Below are 18,496 nucleotides of genomic sequence, written 5' to 3' on the forward strand. Positions count from 1 at the left end.
TTTAAAATATACAATGCAAATCTAATACTTTAATAAGCATTTGACAGTATACTGAATACTAGGTTTTATATGAAAATCACAAGGTAAAAGAGTTTAAAACTGATAAAATATAAAAAGATTTGTAAGTGACTAAATTTTAAAAATTACTAAAAAAAGGCAACATCATTCACAGTAAACTCTCAAAAATAATTGCTGATCTAAGAATTGTCAGCATTTTCCTACACATCTAGAGATAAATCCAAACTCATCTAATAATTTTACAAATGCTTTAAAAAAAGAGACTTTCTCTAATTTGATGAAACCAAAATGGCAGCTAAAATGGTTAGAAATTAGTGCTTACATTGCACCTGAAAAACAGAAGGTTTTAAACTTTATCCCAGGTGCAACAGCAGCCAACAGACAAAATAGGACAGCAGTAATTCAGCTTATAAAATTTAATTAAAGTAACCAGTGTCATGCAACTGTTATCTTTCCACCAGTGTCTCACTTTCATTAATACTCAATCTTTACTATGAAAGACACAAACACACAAGAACAGTACATGCTGAAAGTTCTTTCTGGGTATTACCAGACATAAAATTTTGCTGCTTAAAACACAAATTAGTTTATCCTTGAAGTTTTCTTTTAAAAAAAACTGGTATACATTAAAATCATCCCTAAATTGTGCATATTTAGCCATGAAGTCATGTTTAAGTATTTAAGTATATGGCTACTGGTAAGACAACAGAAACTGACATAAATTATTAAAAGATTATACAAAGGTAGAACCAGACATGAAAAAATGGTAAAAGGTCAAAAAAAGAAAAAGAAAAAAAAGAGCTCCTATTTATACATAAGACAAAAGGAGAAAAGGAATATAATTTATTTTTATCCTTAAAATATATTCTATGGACTATCAATGAAGAATTACTCTATATCCCATGCAACTTTTCAATGACCTACTTGGATTAAATCCACTATAATTTATAATTTATATTAGTATATACTATATCAAAAAAGTTTATAGAACCTTATCTCCAAATTATTCAATAATATAGTGTGCTTTCTGTTTACATGAAATATCCTGTAATATCCAAGTACAGATTTAGTTGAGAAGGGTGAAAAGGGTTTCTTAGTAATACTTGTCTGCAAAATAACCAAAATACTCTGTGAATTTGTAAGACTATTTTTAACAGATTTAGAACCAGAAAATAATCTTACTTGCAAATAATGCCACCAAAAAGAGGTTAATATCCAAAATGTATAAAGAACTCATACAACTCAACAACAACAACAAAAAATCCAATACAAAAATGGGTAGAGGACCAGAAAAAACACTTCTCCCAAGAAGACATAAAAATAGCCAAAAGACATATGAGAAGATGCTCAACTTCACTAGCTATTAGGGAAATGCAAATCAAAACCACAATGAGATACCACCTCATATCTGTAAGAATGGCTATCATCAACATAACAAGTGATAATAAATGTTAGAAAGGTTGTAGGAAAAAGGAACCCTCACACACTGCTGGTGGGAATATAAATTCATACCACTACTATGAAAAATGGTATAGAGATTCTTCAAAAAATTAACAATTACCATATAGCCCAGCAATCCCTCTTCTAGGTATCTACCTACCCGAAAACTTGAAAACATGTATCCATAAAATATATGAACCCCAATGTTCATTGCAGCACTATTTGCAATGGCCAAGACATGGAAACAACTGAAGTGTCCTTTGATAGATGACTGGATAAAGATGTGGTACATATATACAATGGAATATTATTATCCAGCCATAAGAAAAGATGAAATACTGCCACTTGTGACAACATGGATGGATCTTTAGATAATCATGCTAAGTGGAATAAGTCAGGCAGAAAAAGTTGAGATATGATTCACTGAGTTGGGATATAAAACTGAAAGCAACAAACAAACAAAAAGTCAGAGACATGGACAACAGTTTAGTGATTACCAAAGGGAAGGGGTGGGAGGGTAGATAAGGGTAAAGGGGGACAACAATATGGTGACAGAAAAATACCTGACTTTGGGTGGTGAACAATATACAGAAGATGGATTATAGAATTGTATACTTGAAACTCATACAATTATATTAACCAATGTCACCCCAATATACTTAAAAAAAGTTTATAACTTAAATATTTTATATTTACCTTATGTATTGAAATTATGTAATTTATGATTTGTCCATTGTTTTTCAAAATGACTCTGATACTAACCCCAGAGACCATATGTACCTTCCATCAGAAATTTCTAAAGACTAAATGCGGGCTTCAATATGTGGTGGAATTTCAAGTTAGGAGATACTTTTTATTTTTTTTTAACACTGTATCACTAGTCCATTTCAAATCATAATACAGGGAATTATTTTGATAACATTTATTAAGAGGGCTCAGGTCAGTTTAAAAAAATGTTATTATTTCTTCATTTCCCCACTTCAACAATATATAAAACTTGTTTAGGCATGTTGTTGTCAAATAAAGTTATTTCCCCCTTACTTATTCTATGCAAATAAATAAGTCTGATATTGTCCCATGTAGTACATACAACGTGGTCTGCTCCTTCACCTTCCTGTAGTTCCTAAATAGAATAGCTTGTCATTTTTACTTCTCTTAAATGCAAACATTAATTAGAAGTGCAACCTTTTAATAATTCATCATATGTTCTAAATTAGTCGTTCTAATTTAGAAATATGTGTTGAATTACTTGTTAAATATTGTTGAAATATTTGTTCAAGAACCACAATACTTTAGCTAGTACCCTTGGGAAGAGATGTTTTCTAAGAATTCAGGATTTATCTGGATTTCAAAATACATTAAGTAATACTGCTGGTAGGTTCTGGAGCAGCATACTAATTAGTACCAAACACACTAATATTTTTGCAGCAAAACATATGAATTCACCAATTGGGTAAAGCCTATCATTAGCTTTACGTCAATATCAGGTTTTGTCGCCAAATAAGTCTAAGCCTAACTTAGGAAAAATGTCTGGTTTTAAAAGTTTTTTACATTTCAGAAATACAATAAATGATTGTGGAGTTTGACTTTACTTTCATTTTATTTCTGCTTCATATTACATTCATATTTATTTGTTAAATATTATATGTATAGGCAGACTATAGTTGTTATGAATTTTATTTTTAGATAGTAAGGAGGCATTACCAAGAATTTGATCTGAAAAGAAGTGCTGAGGCCAAGAGAGTCGAAAACCAATATAGTAACGGGATTAGCAACTAGAATAAAATGTCAGGGGTCTTTGTAATTAATATAATCCAACCTTCTACCCAATGTAGAAAAACTTTGTTAAATACTGTGTAATTATAGAAGTCCTCCATTAGAAGAATTTTAGGGAACAAGTTTACTCCCAAGTCTCCACTGATTGCTCTTCACAGTTATACCCCTTTACCCCTATTTTCAAGCATTTCTTATTATTAGAAAATTATTTCTTACATCGATAACAACTTTCTTATACCTCTCCAGAATTTCTACTGATTGACTAGTTCTGATCACTGGAATTGTGCAAAACAAATCTAATACTTCTACATGATAGCTCTTTAAATATTAGAATGCTATTACCAAATCTCTTCAATATCTTCTTATTCCAGGCCAAAGATATCCTGTATATTGATCATACATTAACATTTCATGATTTTCACACCACTCATCACTGTCATCTCCTCTGTACTTCAATAAAATGTGATTAACTAAAATTAGTCTTGTTAAAGCAGCATAGAGCATATAGCTTCTATATTTCCTACTGCAGAACTGAAATTATACTTGTATTAATGAAGTCTAACTTGCTTTTTTGAAGGAAGGAGTTTTGGTGGAGTTTAAACAACAAACTATAATCTCATAACTATGTAAATTCAAACCACAATCACATAAAATGAAATCTAAAAATAGGGTAAACATCAGGGCTGGCTAATTCAGTAACACACTGAAATAATTAGAGACCAATTTCCTTATTTTTTTTCCTTTCTCACAGCTCTGCTATTCTAGTGTTGACTTCACATTGAAGCATATTGCTTAATAACAAGCAATCAAAGTTCCCCCAGTGTGCTTCTCTCAAACCACAAAATAAGAATTCTGTCCTTCAGTCTGAGTAGGCCAACATGGTTACATCTGAATCAATAAATTACTAAGGCCTGGTTCTGAGTCAACTGAATTAACATGGAGAATGGGATTATTACAACTAGATTACACTAGGCAGGGCCCCTCTGTTAATCTGGGGTCTATTCTCCAAGCCACAGTACACCTACAAAATGAAAAGGTGATGGAATGGATTCTCGGGAATTCAAGCAATTTACGCTACACCTTTAATAAATGCCACATTATGGACAACTGCATAGGACAAAACAAAACAGACTTTTCCAACCTAGTAAACATTTTCTGTTTCACCTTTACATTTCAGAAGGATCTAAGGTCATTTTCCATCTTCCTGATGTATATCCTTTTAGACATTCTCTATTTAGCAAAGGTCTCCTGGTAGTCACACTCTTTTTATCTGAAAACCTTTTTATTATATCCTCATTCTTAAAAAATTGTTTTGCTGGGTATGAACTATGGGCTGACAGATTTATCTCAGCACTTTGAAAATATTCCAGTCTTTTGGTTTCCATTGTTGTGCTGTCATTCTGTTGCTCCTTTGTAGGAGAATCTGCCTTTTTTTCTTAAGGTAATTCTAATATTTTCTCTATGCTTCTGGTGTTTTGCAGTTTCATTATATTATTCTACTTGAAATGTATTGTGCTTTCTGCATTTGTAGATTTATGTCTCATCAATTATGGAAAATTCTCAGCCACTATTTCTTTCAATGTTGCTTTTCCTACATTCTAATTTTCCTACATTCTAATTTTCCTGGGAATTCCCACAGACGTATGTTAGATTGTGCAAGTATTTCCCCCACATTTTTGAACTTCTTCAATATTTTCTATAACCTTGTCATTATGTGCAGCATTCTGGATAAATTTTTCAGCTCTATTGTCCAATTCACCAATTTTCTCTTCACAGATGAGCCCAGGCTTAATTAGTCTCTGACCAGTTCTAATACTTGTAAAAGTCTCAAGGTTGCCACCAGCTTTTATATTTGCTGCTCAACCCTTGGTTTCAATTCACTGTTTTTCTTTGTTTCTGTGTTCTTGAGTTCTTGAGAAAGCAGCAATGCATTAAAAATGTGTTTGTTGTCTCTTATCCAGGATCTAGTTTTATTGAAATGGGAAAATCCTCAGAGTATATCGCCAGTAATGATGTTAAAAAGGGAAGTTAAGATTAACACTTCTACAGAAATCATATTAAACTTTTCCTATTGTTTAAAGTATAATTCACTTGTTTCCCCTTAGACTTATTCACAACTACTGTCAGGTCACAGGACTCTATGTTATACTGGTCCACTTGACATTTTGTGACTAAGATCAAGTCTATGCTTATCCCTAACAAAAGGTATGGCTTTGTTAATGACTGGGAGGAGCATTAGTATCTATTAGATGGAGACAAAGATGGGAAAAAATAAAAATCTGCGTCAAATACCGCTTCCATTTATCTTATATAATCTCACCTTTTAAAATAGATTTCCTTACACTTTTCCAAAATTGCATGATAAAATTCACTTTGAGAACACTTAGTCAAAGAATGACTCATTTATATGCCAACAAAGTTCTCCACTTTTACTATATTCATTTTAAAACATCTATATAAATTTGTCCATTATTAGCCTAAAGCTATCATTCATAATTCCATATTATAATGAATATCAAATTTTTAAACACTCAATGTTTTATACAAAGGATTTTCACTTTTCTATACAATCTTTTATTTTTTAAAAAATGATTCCAAATCATATTGTTCTAAAAATACACTTAGTTTCACAGAACACAAAAATCAGCGAATTCGTGATAATTTTTCTTGTGCAGCTCTAGAATTAAATTTTTTTAATTTTTTTTTTTTTTGGCAAGGCAATCCTTGGTTGATCTCACAGATTGCAAGGACCTTGTCAGCTTACAATCCTTTATTATTATTATTTTTTACACCTACAGCACCTGGTCTTCCTAGGTGGTCTCCCATCCAAGTACTAACCAGGCCCGACCATGCTTAGCTTCCGAGATCAGACGGAATCGGGCTTGTTCAGGGTAGCATGGCTATAGACATTTTTTTAAATTACAGTTGACATTCATATTGTATTAGTTTCAGGTGTAGAATATAGCAGTTAAACTTTTATAAAATTTAAGTGATTCCCCATTACGTCTAGTACCCACCTGGCATCACACATATTTATTATAATATTACTGACTATAATCCTTATGCTGTACTTATATCCCTGTGACTATTTTGAAACTGCCAATTTGTACTTCCTAATCCCTTCACCTTTTCACCCAGCTCCCTAACCCCACCTCCCATGTGGCAAGCATCAGTTTCTAATCTATATCGATGAGTGTGTTTCTGGTTTGTTTTTTTGGATTCTACATATATGTGAAATCATATGGTATTTGTCTTTCTCTGTCTCACTTATTTCATTTAGAATAATACTTTCCAGGTCCATCCGTGCTATTGCAAATTGTAAGATTGCACTCTTTTTAACGGCCAAGTAATATTCTATTGTATATATGTACCATTTATTCTTTACGTAATGATCTATTGATGAGCACTTACGATTATCTTGGCTATAGTAAATACTACTACAATGAACATAGGGATGCATTTATCTTTTCAAATTAGTGCTTTGGACTTCTTCAGATAAATACCCAGATGTGGAATTGGTAGGTGACAAAATGGTTCTGTTTTTATTTTAAGGAAACTCCATACTGTTTTTCACAGTAGCTGTACCAACTGGCAATCCCACCAACAGTGCAAGAGGGTTATCTTTTCTCTACAATCTCAACAAGATTTGTTTGTTGATTTATAGAGGACAGCCATTCTGACAGGTGTGAGGTGATATTCCATGATGGTTTTAATTTGTATTTCTCTGATTAGTCATGGTGAACATCTTCTCATATGTCTATTGGTCATCTGTATGTCCTCTTTAAAGAAATGTCCTCTGCCCATTTTTTAATTGGATTGTTTATTTTTTTGTTGTTGAGTTATATTAGTTATTTATAATTTTTAGATATTAACCCCTTATCATTGGTGAGTACCTTCTCCCACTTAGTCGGTTGTCTTTTTTGTTTTGTTAATTTCCTTTGCTGTGCAAAACCTTTTTAGTTTGATGTAGTCCCAGTTGTTTATTTTTTTCTTTCCTTCCCCTTGCCCATGGAGATAAAATATTACTAGAATCAATGTCAAAGAGTTTACTGCCTATGCTTTCCTCTAGGAGTTTTACGGTTTTGGGTCTGACATTTAAGTCCTTCATCCATTTTGAGTTTATTCTTGTATATGGTGTATGACAGTGGTCTGGTTTCACAATTATTGCATTTGAAAAGTTCTATAGACTGGTTGAAAGTATCTAGTACCATAAAAATGTAATATATTATGTTACAAAATAGCATATTAGTGTCAGTACGAGTACTGTAAACAGTGGCAAAAATTAGTTGTTCATGATGATATGAGCCTAGTAAACAAAAGGGGCCACAAACCAACTCTCTCTCCTCTTCATCTTAATTAAAGGCCTTTTGGTCATCAAATCCTATTGACTCTACCTCAATTAAGCCTCTGGTTGTGTTAAATTCAGTTTCATTGTGTTAAGTCTGGTCCAAACATTAGATCAGCCCTTTTCGATATAAATATAATGCAAACTAAATATGTACTTTTAAGATTTTCTTGTTGCCACATTAAAAAAAAACAAGAAATAGATAAAATTAAAATTTTGATAGTATATTTTATTCAACCCAATATATCCGAAATAATGCCAATGAAACATATCAACATTAAAAATTAAGATATTTGACTTTCTTTTTTTTCATACTAAGTTTTTGAAATTCAGTATGTATTTTACATTTATGGCATATTTCAATTCAGACTAGCTACATTTCAAGTGTTCAACAGCCCCACTGGACAATACAGACTGAGACCACCAGGAGTTCTCAATACTGGCTGCACAGCGGAATCACTTTTCATTTATTCAGTAAGTGTACTTACTAGTTCCAGGGTATGGAGGTGAACTGGTGAACAAGAAAAATCTCTCCAGCCTTCATTTCACATCCACATCCTATAATTCCTAAATTCTAGGAACACAGCTTCACAGGTTCTCAAACCAGTAGGTCTTTTAAACTCCTATGGGTACTATTTTGGTATCTCCCTCTTCCTGGACTTTCATCTGTCTCCTTCTATTTCACTGTTCTTTCGGCACTAAGTGCAAAACATCATTCCCCTCTGTAAAGTTCTCTTGCTCCCCAGGCACTCATTTATCCTGTCTATTTACTCCTATCTCTATGACATCTCTCACACGCCATAGAAATACAATTTATCTATTTATGAATTTCTCTCTCCACGAAATCAAGTTATCAACTTCATAACTCAGACACATCGGAGCTGAGGTCAGTGGCACAGAAGGGGTGGAATTAGTTTGTGGAAAATTACACACATACTGTCATAACTATGTTGTCATCTATGCTGTAGTTGCCCCTACCTAAACTAAATCTAAATGATCAATGACATAAATATTAGCCTCATATCACTCAAAATAATACCCTAGTATATTAGCTTATTAACAGTTTTAAGTTTGAATAATGAATTCCTTGAAACCTGACTATTCTTGAATCTTGTGACTCTCTCTATTCCTTAGTTATGCATGAAGCTCGGTGTCTTTCAGGGCGTTCTCATCTAGGGAAAGCAAGAATCGGTCTTTGAATTTCTTAACAAAATGCCAGCACTGCTGTCTACTAAATCATATGCTGAACATATAAACCTTTATGATCAACAACACACACTTAGATGCCTATTAACAACCTAAATCTCCACTGCTGAGGTCCATCTCCTATTAAGAGCCTAAACCAAATTTATATTAAAGAGAAAAGAAAGCTACTCTAATGCCAGTGCATACCATTAATTAAGCAGTCATTAAGGAATGGTCAGTCGTGTTACTTGTTTTACATATATTTTCTTCAGAGCAACACACTGATATAGCTATCGCCTCCATTTTACAGATCGAGAAACTGAAAGTACAATAATTCCTAAAGTAATGTGTTCAGAATATGAATTCCAGATGTTTGCTTTTTACATTAATTACAGCCCATGTAGTAGTGTGCTGGAACCAGTTCATCATAAAAGCCAACTGTTTAATTTTTAAGAACTATGTAAGCCATTCATAGTCAAGGCTATAATTAAAAATTATTCACTTCCTAAATATTTAGTACGTTTTACTCTTGTAGTTAATGACATTTATTGTATGTATGGTCAACTGTGTCAGAATACTATACAATGGTGTAAAACTGAGTATCTCTTCCCAGCTCTGTGTTCAGTGATTATCACCTTGAAACTGACCGTGATAGGAGTATTTACACCAAAGAAACTGCCAAATCCTACAAAGCATGGCTTTTTTTTTCCTTGAGTGGCTGTTAAACATTTACAGCAAACGACAGAATTCATTATTCTGAATCAACAGGTTATTTCGAAATGCAACATATATGTGTTCAGCCTCTACCCAGAAATTCTAATTCAGCAGATCAGGGGTAGAGTATCTGCTGCATGTGTATTCTGAAAAAGACCATCTCTCCTCCAAAACAATTTTGATATATACCTCAGGCTAAGAACTCCTACTTCAGATTAATAAAACAGTATATTTTGTATCATATTAGATGGCAGAAAGATACACATGGAAAACTGCATTACTTTAGGTCTCCAAAGGTAAGTCTTTACAAATTATAATGTAAAACTGCAATGCAGTTTTTTTTTATCAAAGATCAAAAACAGCCATGGGAAAGCTTTTATATATCTTAAATTATCAAAAATGTTGCCACTAACATAATTCAATAACTTTCATGAAAAGACTACAATGAGACAACTAGATATCCACATGTAAAAGGATGAGATTGGACCCTTACCTAAAACCATAAATAAAAATTAACTCGAAATAGATTAAAGATTTAAATGTAAGAGCTAAAGCTCTAAGATTATTTGAAGAAAACATAAAAATAAATCTTATTAACCTTGAATTAGACAGTGGTTTCTTAAATATGACACCGAAAGCACAAGAAACAACAAAAATTTAGATAAATTGGATTTCATCAAATTAAAAACATTTTGCTTTAAAAGAAACAATCAAGAACATGAAAAGATGGGGGTGGCTCCACAGTGTAGTGGTTAGCACCTCTGCTTTACACCCAGAAGGTCCTGGGTTCATGCCCCTGGTGGAGCCAGGGACCATACCACAGGGGCACCAGGCCCCGGGGACCTGCCACAAGCGCATGGGAGGAGACACCCCGCCTTCAGAGATCCAGTTCTTAAAGGGGACGGCAACATCCATAGGTCAGGGGTGGAAGTGGTGGGGGAGGTGGTTGGGGAGGCAGGGGTGTGGGGATTAAAGAGGGGGGAAAAATAAAAGAACATGAAAAGACAACCCACAGAATGAAAGAAATTTCTACAAATCATATATGCAAGTAACATGTATCCAAAATACATAAAGAACTCATAAATCAACAATAAAAAGACAACCAATTAAAAAAATGGGTAAAGGATCTATCTAAATAGACAATCCTCCAAAGAGGATATACAAATGGCCAATAAGCACATGAAAAGATGTTCAACATTATTAGTCATCAGGGAAATCAAAACTACAATGAGATTAACATTTCACACTCACTAGGCTAGCTATAATCAAAAAATTAGATAATAACAAATGTTGGCAAGGATATGGAGAACTGGAAACCTCATACACTGCTGGCAAGAATGTAAAATGGTACAGCTGCTTTGGAAAACATTCTAGCAGTTGCTCCAAAGGTTAAACATAGCGGTTTAAAATGATTAAACCATATGACTCAGCAATTCCACTCCATATGTAAACCCAAAAGAAATGAAAAATATGTCCATGCAAAACCTTGTATATGAATATTCATAAGACCATTATTCATAAAAGCCAAAAAGTAGAAATAATCCAAATGCTCAACTGGTAAATGAGGAAGCAAAATGTCATTAAAAAAAATTAAAAAATAAAAAAAAAGTCATATATCAATACAATGGAATATTTGGCAAAAAAAAATAAAATACTCTTACACCATAATCTTTCATGAACCTTGAACATACTATGCTATGTGAAAGAAGCTAGTCACAAAAAAACACATTGTATGACTCCATTTATGTGAAATATCCACAATAGGTAAATCTAAGTGACAATAAGTCGAATAAGGGTTGCCTAGGGCTTGTGGTCAGCTGAAGGGATAAGGGAACGACTGCTAAAGGGTACGAAATTTCTTTTGGAGGTGATAAAAATGTTCTAAAATTGATTGTGGTGATGACTGCTTGACTCTCAATATACGAAAAATCACTGAAGTGGACATTTTAAATGAATGAATTGTATGATATGTGAAATATATCACAATAAATCTGTTACACACATGGAAGGATATGAAAAATTTGTTGGGGGAAAAAAGCTCTGGAAAAGATTCCATTCCTGACAAATACCTGTTTTCTTTTATTCAATAAACTACATCAAAAATTGTTTCTCTTTAGGCTTAACAGCCAAGAAACTTATCACTAAATTTTGTGGTCACATGTGCTTTCTTTTACCTAACTTTTCTAGTTGTTTCTGTCACCACTATGTCTTACTTCTGTCATTTTAATTTAAAATTGTCCTTCTTTAAGCCACTTCAATTATTCTTGGAAGCAGGCAGGATATGATGGCTAGCTGAATTCTGAAAACTTAAGAATATGTTTAGATACTCATGATGTCCACGAAAGTACAGAAACCCTAGGCAACCCTTATTCGACTTATTGTCACTTAGATTTACCTATTGTGGATATTTCACATAAATGGAGTCATACAATGTGTTTTTTTGTGACTAGCTTCTTTCACATAGCATAGGGTTCAGCTTGAGCTCTGCCAACAAATTCCTTTTATCTTAAACTACCACTGAAAACTAAAACAATCAAGAGAATTATGAGTTTTGCCAGAGGGCTTCTTTCCTCCAAATTACATTGTCTGTCTGAACATTATAATGCAATATTACACATTTATCATATACTTAGCATATAAGAATATTTTAAATAGAATGTAAATAACAAATCACTACTGAAATTTAACTTTGTTTCGGGAAATTCATTCCTACCCTAACAGGTGAGGATGACTCCTCTGTATTTCGTTTCTGAGACTCAGCGTCCACATCTTGGCGCTTGTTCTTCATTCTTTCTCTAAGATCCCCTGTAGGTCTTTCTGGTGACCTTTGAACCAAAAAATAAAACAAGCCAGAAAAAAACTATATTTATATAACATTTTATAAAAATATATTTACAGAAATAATCTCACAAATCACAATATAATTTCTAACTCCTAAAGTTCAGGTAAAAAATTAATTTACTAATAATGTAATAGCTTAAATATTAACATAAAGAAATATGAGAATCATTTACAAGTTTTCTCCTAATACCAATCAAAACGTATACGTTAAAATTCCATGGGGTGGCAGGTACTGGTAATATGAATAAGAAAATGTTTATGAGCTGAGAAAAAGCAATTAGTAATTAACACAATTTGTTTTGTATTAACCACATAAATAGTTATATTTGAAAACAAAAAGTAGGAAGACAGTTTTAAACCACAACATTGCAAAATTAATCTAGAAGCAATGGTATTATCATCTACACATGTACGTGACTGGATGCAGCATCAACAACTGAGAAATTAATTTTATGCATCTTAGGAATCAAAGCAAATATAGGAATTTGTTATAACTTTTCTTAACTTTAAAATTATTTCAGAATAAAAAATAAAGAGTTCTTAGCAAGATTTTAAACAATGATTTTACATTCTACTGTGGGCTTTTTTTAATTAAAGAAAAATACACATATTTATAGTCAACACTGGTAAGGCTTCATAATTTATAGTGGAAATTTGATAAATGGCAATTCAATTATTTTCACACCATTACTAAGTGAGAAAAACAAAGCAGAGACAGAAAACACATTGACTTTAAAGAATATTCCCAGAGCACCTTTAAAAGAAGGCAATATAAGTTAAAAATATGTTCCTCTTTAGCCATTAAAAAATACTGTAATAGTTTTAAGGATATAAACAAATCACATATTCACATATATTTCAAGTAACAGCTGATCAATCAAATCAATTCCTTTAAATTTATCAATCAATACAAATCACATAATGAAGAAAAAATTTCAATTAATTCACTTTAAAGGATCACATTAACATTTCCATGTATATTTTATAGATCTATATTAAATGTTTAATAGTTAATGCTGAACTTAAAAATGAATATTACTATGAACCAGTACCTAAATCCTTTAAATTATAATCATGATGTATATGTAAATTTTATGTGCCAGGGTTTCACTTATATGATTATAAACTTGCTTCTATCCTAAACAGCACCTAACAGAATATATACAGTGAATGCCGAATAAGTGACTTAACTGGCTTGTGACTAAATAAGCATATCTGAAATACATTGCTTTTATTTCCATCTTTGAATCGCATTATAAACTATATTTTTCTTTCCTACAAAAAGGAGAAAATATACAAATACAAGAGAAGTTATCAGATTAAAAAAACACAAAAAATAGCAAAATTATAACAAAAAGTCCTTTATTCTAAGTCTGTATGTTACTGTTTTTTCATGTGAGACAAATTTCCCTGCCCATCTTCCTCAAAACTATCTTTTGTATAATAATTTTGAGTCCGTTAATAAATTTCAAAGATAAATTAAAGCATGTATTAAAAGTATAGCAATAATATAAATAAAACATTAAAATTACTGAAATAGTTTTCCTGGGTAAGTGTTTATATTGGTAATTAAGACTAATTTGCCCACATTAACAGACAAGACAAATGACACTCTAAATACGAATAAAACAATATTCAGCATCACAAGTATATTAAAATTTACAATATTTACATGAAAAGAAAGTCAGCTAATGTTAAGGGTTTGAATTCTAAATTCTACTGAACTTCATAATCTAAACACACAAGAAAATTCAACCAATTAAAAAAAATCTCCAAATGTTAATGTTCAATTTTTATGCTGTTGCTATAGCCAAAGCAATTAGCACACCCAATTTTAGAACTAGGTAAATTATTTGTTTATCAATTATGTTTAAACTTTTTTGACAATTTTTATGTATGCTATACCACAACAAAATCATGAGGGAACCAAAAGAAGAATAAGGTCTTTATCAGGAAAGTTTAATTTAACTTTGCCTTTACTGAAGGCAAAATGATGTTCTAAATAGGTAGTACATTCACCCTTATAAATATAAATACATATTTTCATTTACATTAATACATTATAAGGGAGTTTTACAAATGCATTTTAACCTTCAGAGCCTGTATTAGATTATCTTTTGTCATTAAGATTTATATTTATAGCATCTTAAAAAGCTAAAAATTATATTCTACTTAAATTTTAATATTTTAAGAGTTGAAAATAACCTCTCCTCACTAAAACTAAATTCATGAAATTTTGCTGTCATAAGTAGCACTTTAATACATAATTGGGAGCCATACACATAAAAAGATCTGTCAAAAAAAGTAAATATTGAGCAAATAAGTTTTAAAGCAATCATTTTATTAATCTTGAATTTAACGACTAAAAAGATCTTGCCAATCTTTAACTGGATATCAATAAGACTACCATCAAAATAGAAAATCTGACCAAATATATGGTTGTATTCAGACTTTTACACTAGGTAAACTACAAAAGCCATCTTCTAATAGTATAGGAACAATTCAAAGTTCTCCATTTACCTTCTGTAATTGCTGCTATAACCTTTACCACGGGGTGAAGGGCCATGTACAAATCTACATGTGTTTCCATAGAGGCAGTTGCCAGTCTTCAGCCAGTTTCGGCACTGTGTCTAAGAGACAGATATTACTGTGTAAATTTCATATATATTCATATTCATTTCTGGACAAAAATGTTAGCAGAATAAAATTAAAACAAATGACATCAAAATTCCAGCTAACCTGAGCTATATATTACTCCCCAAATAAAAGAGATCAAGAAAAAAAAGAACCCATTGACCTTATCACCCTTTTCACTCTTTTCCACAAAACACATTTCAAAAAATTTACTAAACCAACATTCCTACAATACAATCTGTTCATCTTTATGATACAAATCAGTATTTCAGGAACAGGATTGGAAGAGAAACCCTGTGATTGTAATAGTGATAGCTCACCTCTGCTGCATTGCCAGTGCTGGGTCCCAGCCTCTCAAATACACTGGGTCTTCGGGATGTGCTATCAGATATGGTCTTGGTATTTTCCACGGTGACCTTCCTTCTAATTTTTGACATTTTGTACTACTTTAACCAAAAAAAGAGAGAGGCAAAACTGTAAAATTCTTCAATTTATAATAACTGAGTCCATTACTTACAAGCAGATAAAATTGTACATAACACCGTAAAATTACAGATTTTCCTCAGGACAGAAAAAAAAAAAAAAAAAGGCATGAGAGAGGTCACAGGTAAACAAAAGTAAGCAGAAGTTATCTTCTAAGACAAGGGTCCTTGACCGCCCCACCCCACCCCCCCGCGCCCCGCAGGCTGCAGACTGGTACTAGTACTTGGCCTGTTAGGAATCAGGCCGCACAGCTGGTGAGTGGCAAGCAAGCGAAGCTTCATCCATATTTGCAGCTGCTTTCCAGCACTAGCACCACCCCAGATCAGCAGGCATTAGATTCTCATAGGAAAACTGGTCCTTCGTGCCAAAAAGGTTGAAGACCACTGTTCTAAGACCAACTTATTAGTCGATTTGTCACTTTGAATCTGTTGGCTAGAATTTTACCTTTTCTGCAGAGTGAAAGCATAAGATTCAACTCAGAGTTAAGTTCTCAGAAAACACACTATAAAATGATTAGTTGCTAAGTTCCTTATGCAGGTCATTGAAAAATTTATTAATTTTCTTCTTTTACGGAAAAGTTGTACTATCATTCTCCATCAACTGGTTAACTGGAAAATAAAGCCATGTCAAAAGAAAAACAGGAGAATAAAATTAGGTGAAAATTTTATTTTTTTTAGAATTTTATTGATAGAAGTTATGTTTATTCAGTTTAAGTGACATTATTTACGTTCCAAAAATCACCTTGGGAAAAAAATGAATACTATTTAAATATTTTCTATGTCTTATAGAAGTCAAATACAGTCTAATAGAGGATATTTATTTTCTGTTAATACCAAAAAAAAAAAGAAAACCTCAATTGATGATAAGATGACTTTCTTTCAAAACAGAACAGACTATAGAACTAGAAAAAATGAAGGTGTTTCTATAATCTATTCTACATTGACATAAAAGTCAAAGATGCTAAAAGTAATAAACAGGCCATTTTACCATTACTAGTAACAAGAAAGATAAATTGCAAAAATATTTTACAAAAAAAGTGAAACATTAAAAACTAAAACTTAATAGAAAATTAATCCAAATATATAATCAGGTAATTCAACTGGAAATGAAAATATAATGGTTGTACAATATACATTAGAAAACAATATTAAATTCTAGACCAAAATTAACCCAAACAGTACACTACTGTGGAAAGTGGGTAATAGGAACTGCCTAAGAAAAAAGAACTGAGCAATATCACTCTTTATACAATCTATATATTAGTTGAAATTTCATCAGTAGTCAAAATTAGTTACTAGAATGAATAATGGCAGTTAAAAAAGTAAAAGTTCCATTTGGTAGACAACTAGTCCTATAAAGTTCACAATGCTCTTTAATGTGTTTCAAAGTAAAGGCATACCATTTAAAAAGAAATTAAATCATAGTAGCACCAAATCAAAACTAAGGAAAAAAATTATAAATAATGTGTGGTTCAGTTAGATATTTATTTTCAGGTCACATTTTTAAAGGATCCAAAGAACAAAGACAATGTTTGACAAATGAGCAAAGATAATGAACCAAGAGGAAAATATGAAATGAAAATATGAAAAGGTGGTAGTTTTAAATTAGAAAAATGTATACTTATTCTTTAACATAAAATGTAATTAATATAAATAGTATGTAAATAAAATAGAAAATTAATATAAATATTAAAAATTAATAGCAATTAATTTTTAGTGATTCAAAGTTAGAAAAGAACTTTAAATTACACATTTTTAAAAATTAGTGTAGTGTCACATAAGTGAACAAGAATTTGCTGCAATATAAAATCACTTATGTATCATCTGTTCTCTAAGAAACTGTACAGTCAACGCTACATACTATATAGTTAGTATTATAATTGATTTAACTTTTCTTGAGCACATTCTCAGCACAAATGTGAATTTACACAGGAAAAGTTGGTAAAATTTCGTATGTCCATTTGATTTACTGAACATAAAGAACTAATAAAAGCCAATATAAGTGGAGCTGAGATTTTCTAGAAAATATGGAGCTTTGATTAACTGAGAAAACCATGTGTTTTTTTTTCCATTTATAACTGAGCAGGATTTGATAAGAAGTAAATTTGTCTACCACCTTAGGGAATAGGAGTAATGAAGTAAAGATGTATTTTCCTCTTTTCTCAGAAAGTCCAACAGTGTCAGATCTTGCCCCAAAATGGCAATGAGTTTGAGTACCAGGTCTAGGTTACAGAAGGGTCTTAGATTTTTAAAAAAAAAAAAAAAAAGGCAAAAGAGAAAAAGTAGGAATTAAAAGTTTTCTAACTGAAAGAACAAGGAATTCTTCTGATCATCTGTCTAGGAACTTTCATCAGTCAATAACAAGTTATCTAAATATTATTATTTTGCATAAGTAAAATCCTTTACGCTTGCAAAGAATACAAAATATGCTTTAAATCCTATTTGTCTAAGTATATACATATATTCTAAAATACACCAGAAAAGCACTTAAGGTCCACGGCCATGCTACCCTGAACAACAAGCCGGATCTCGTCTGATCTCGGTAGCTAAGCAGAGTTGGGCCTGGTTAGTACATGGATAGGAGACCACCTAGGAAGACCAGGTGTTGTAGCTGTAAAAAAATTTAAAAAATAAGGGATTGTAAAATGACAAGGTCCTTGCAATCTGTGAGGTCAACCAAGGGTTGCCTCACCTAAAAAAAAGAAAAAAGAAAGAAAAAGAAAAGCATTTACTCATATGTAGTAATTAATCAATTTAAATCTCTTACCAACTAACGTGATTTAATTAGAATTTCCAATCTAAAAATGTGGGCTCACAAAAGATAAACACTATAATAGAATAAAATGTAGATTTGACTGAAGGAACAGGCAGTTTTCAATTAATATCTGAACAGATTTCAAGAAGTGAATGCTTCAAAGTATGAGAAAAGTTAAAAACAATAAAAATAAGATTAAAATGCAAATATTAAAGTCTTCCCTATCTCAGAGATTTTGAAGATTTTCCCTCCAGTTTTATTTTCAAATTACTCTGGTTTTAAAAGTTGTCATCACACTTCCATCTG

At 31.8% G+C, this 18,496-nt stretch overlaps 1 protein-coding gene and 1 pseudogene across 1 annotated transcript in view; both read right to left on the reverse strand.

The window, feature by feature from the left end:
• Positions 1-18,496, reverse strand: part of ZC3H13 (zinc finger CCCH-type containing 13) — a 115,019-nt gene that overhangs the window by 93,777 nt on the left and 2,746 nt on the right. The window contains 3 exon segments of the mRNA XM_025047947.1: positions 12,192-12,303; positions 14,840-14,949; positions 15,274-15,399. Coding sequence (XP_024903715.1) covers positions 12,192-12,303; positions 14,840-14,949; positions 15,274-15,390 — 339 coding nt within the window. The 5' untranslated portion in view covers positions 15,391-15,399.
• Positions 6,024-6,142, reverse strand: LOC112481154 (annotated as a pseudogene).

This window comes from Pteropus alecto, unplaced genomic scaffold (genome assembly GCF_000325575.1).
Source record: "Pteropus alecto unplaced genomic scaffold, ASM32557v1 scaffold245, whole genome shotgun sequence".
NCBI lineage: Eukaryota > Metazoa > Chordata > Mammalia > Chiroptera > Pteropodidae > Pteropus > Pteropus alecto.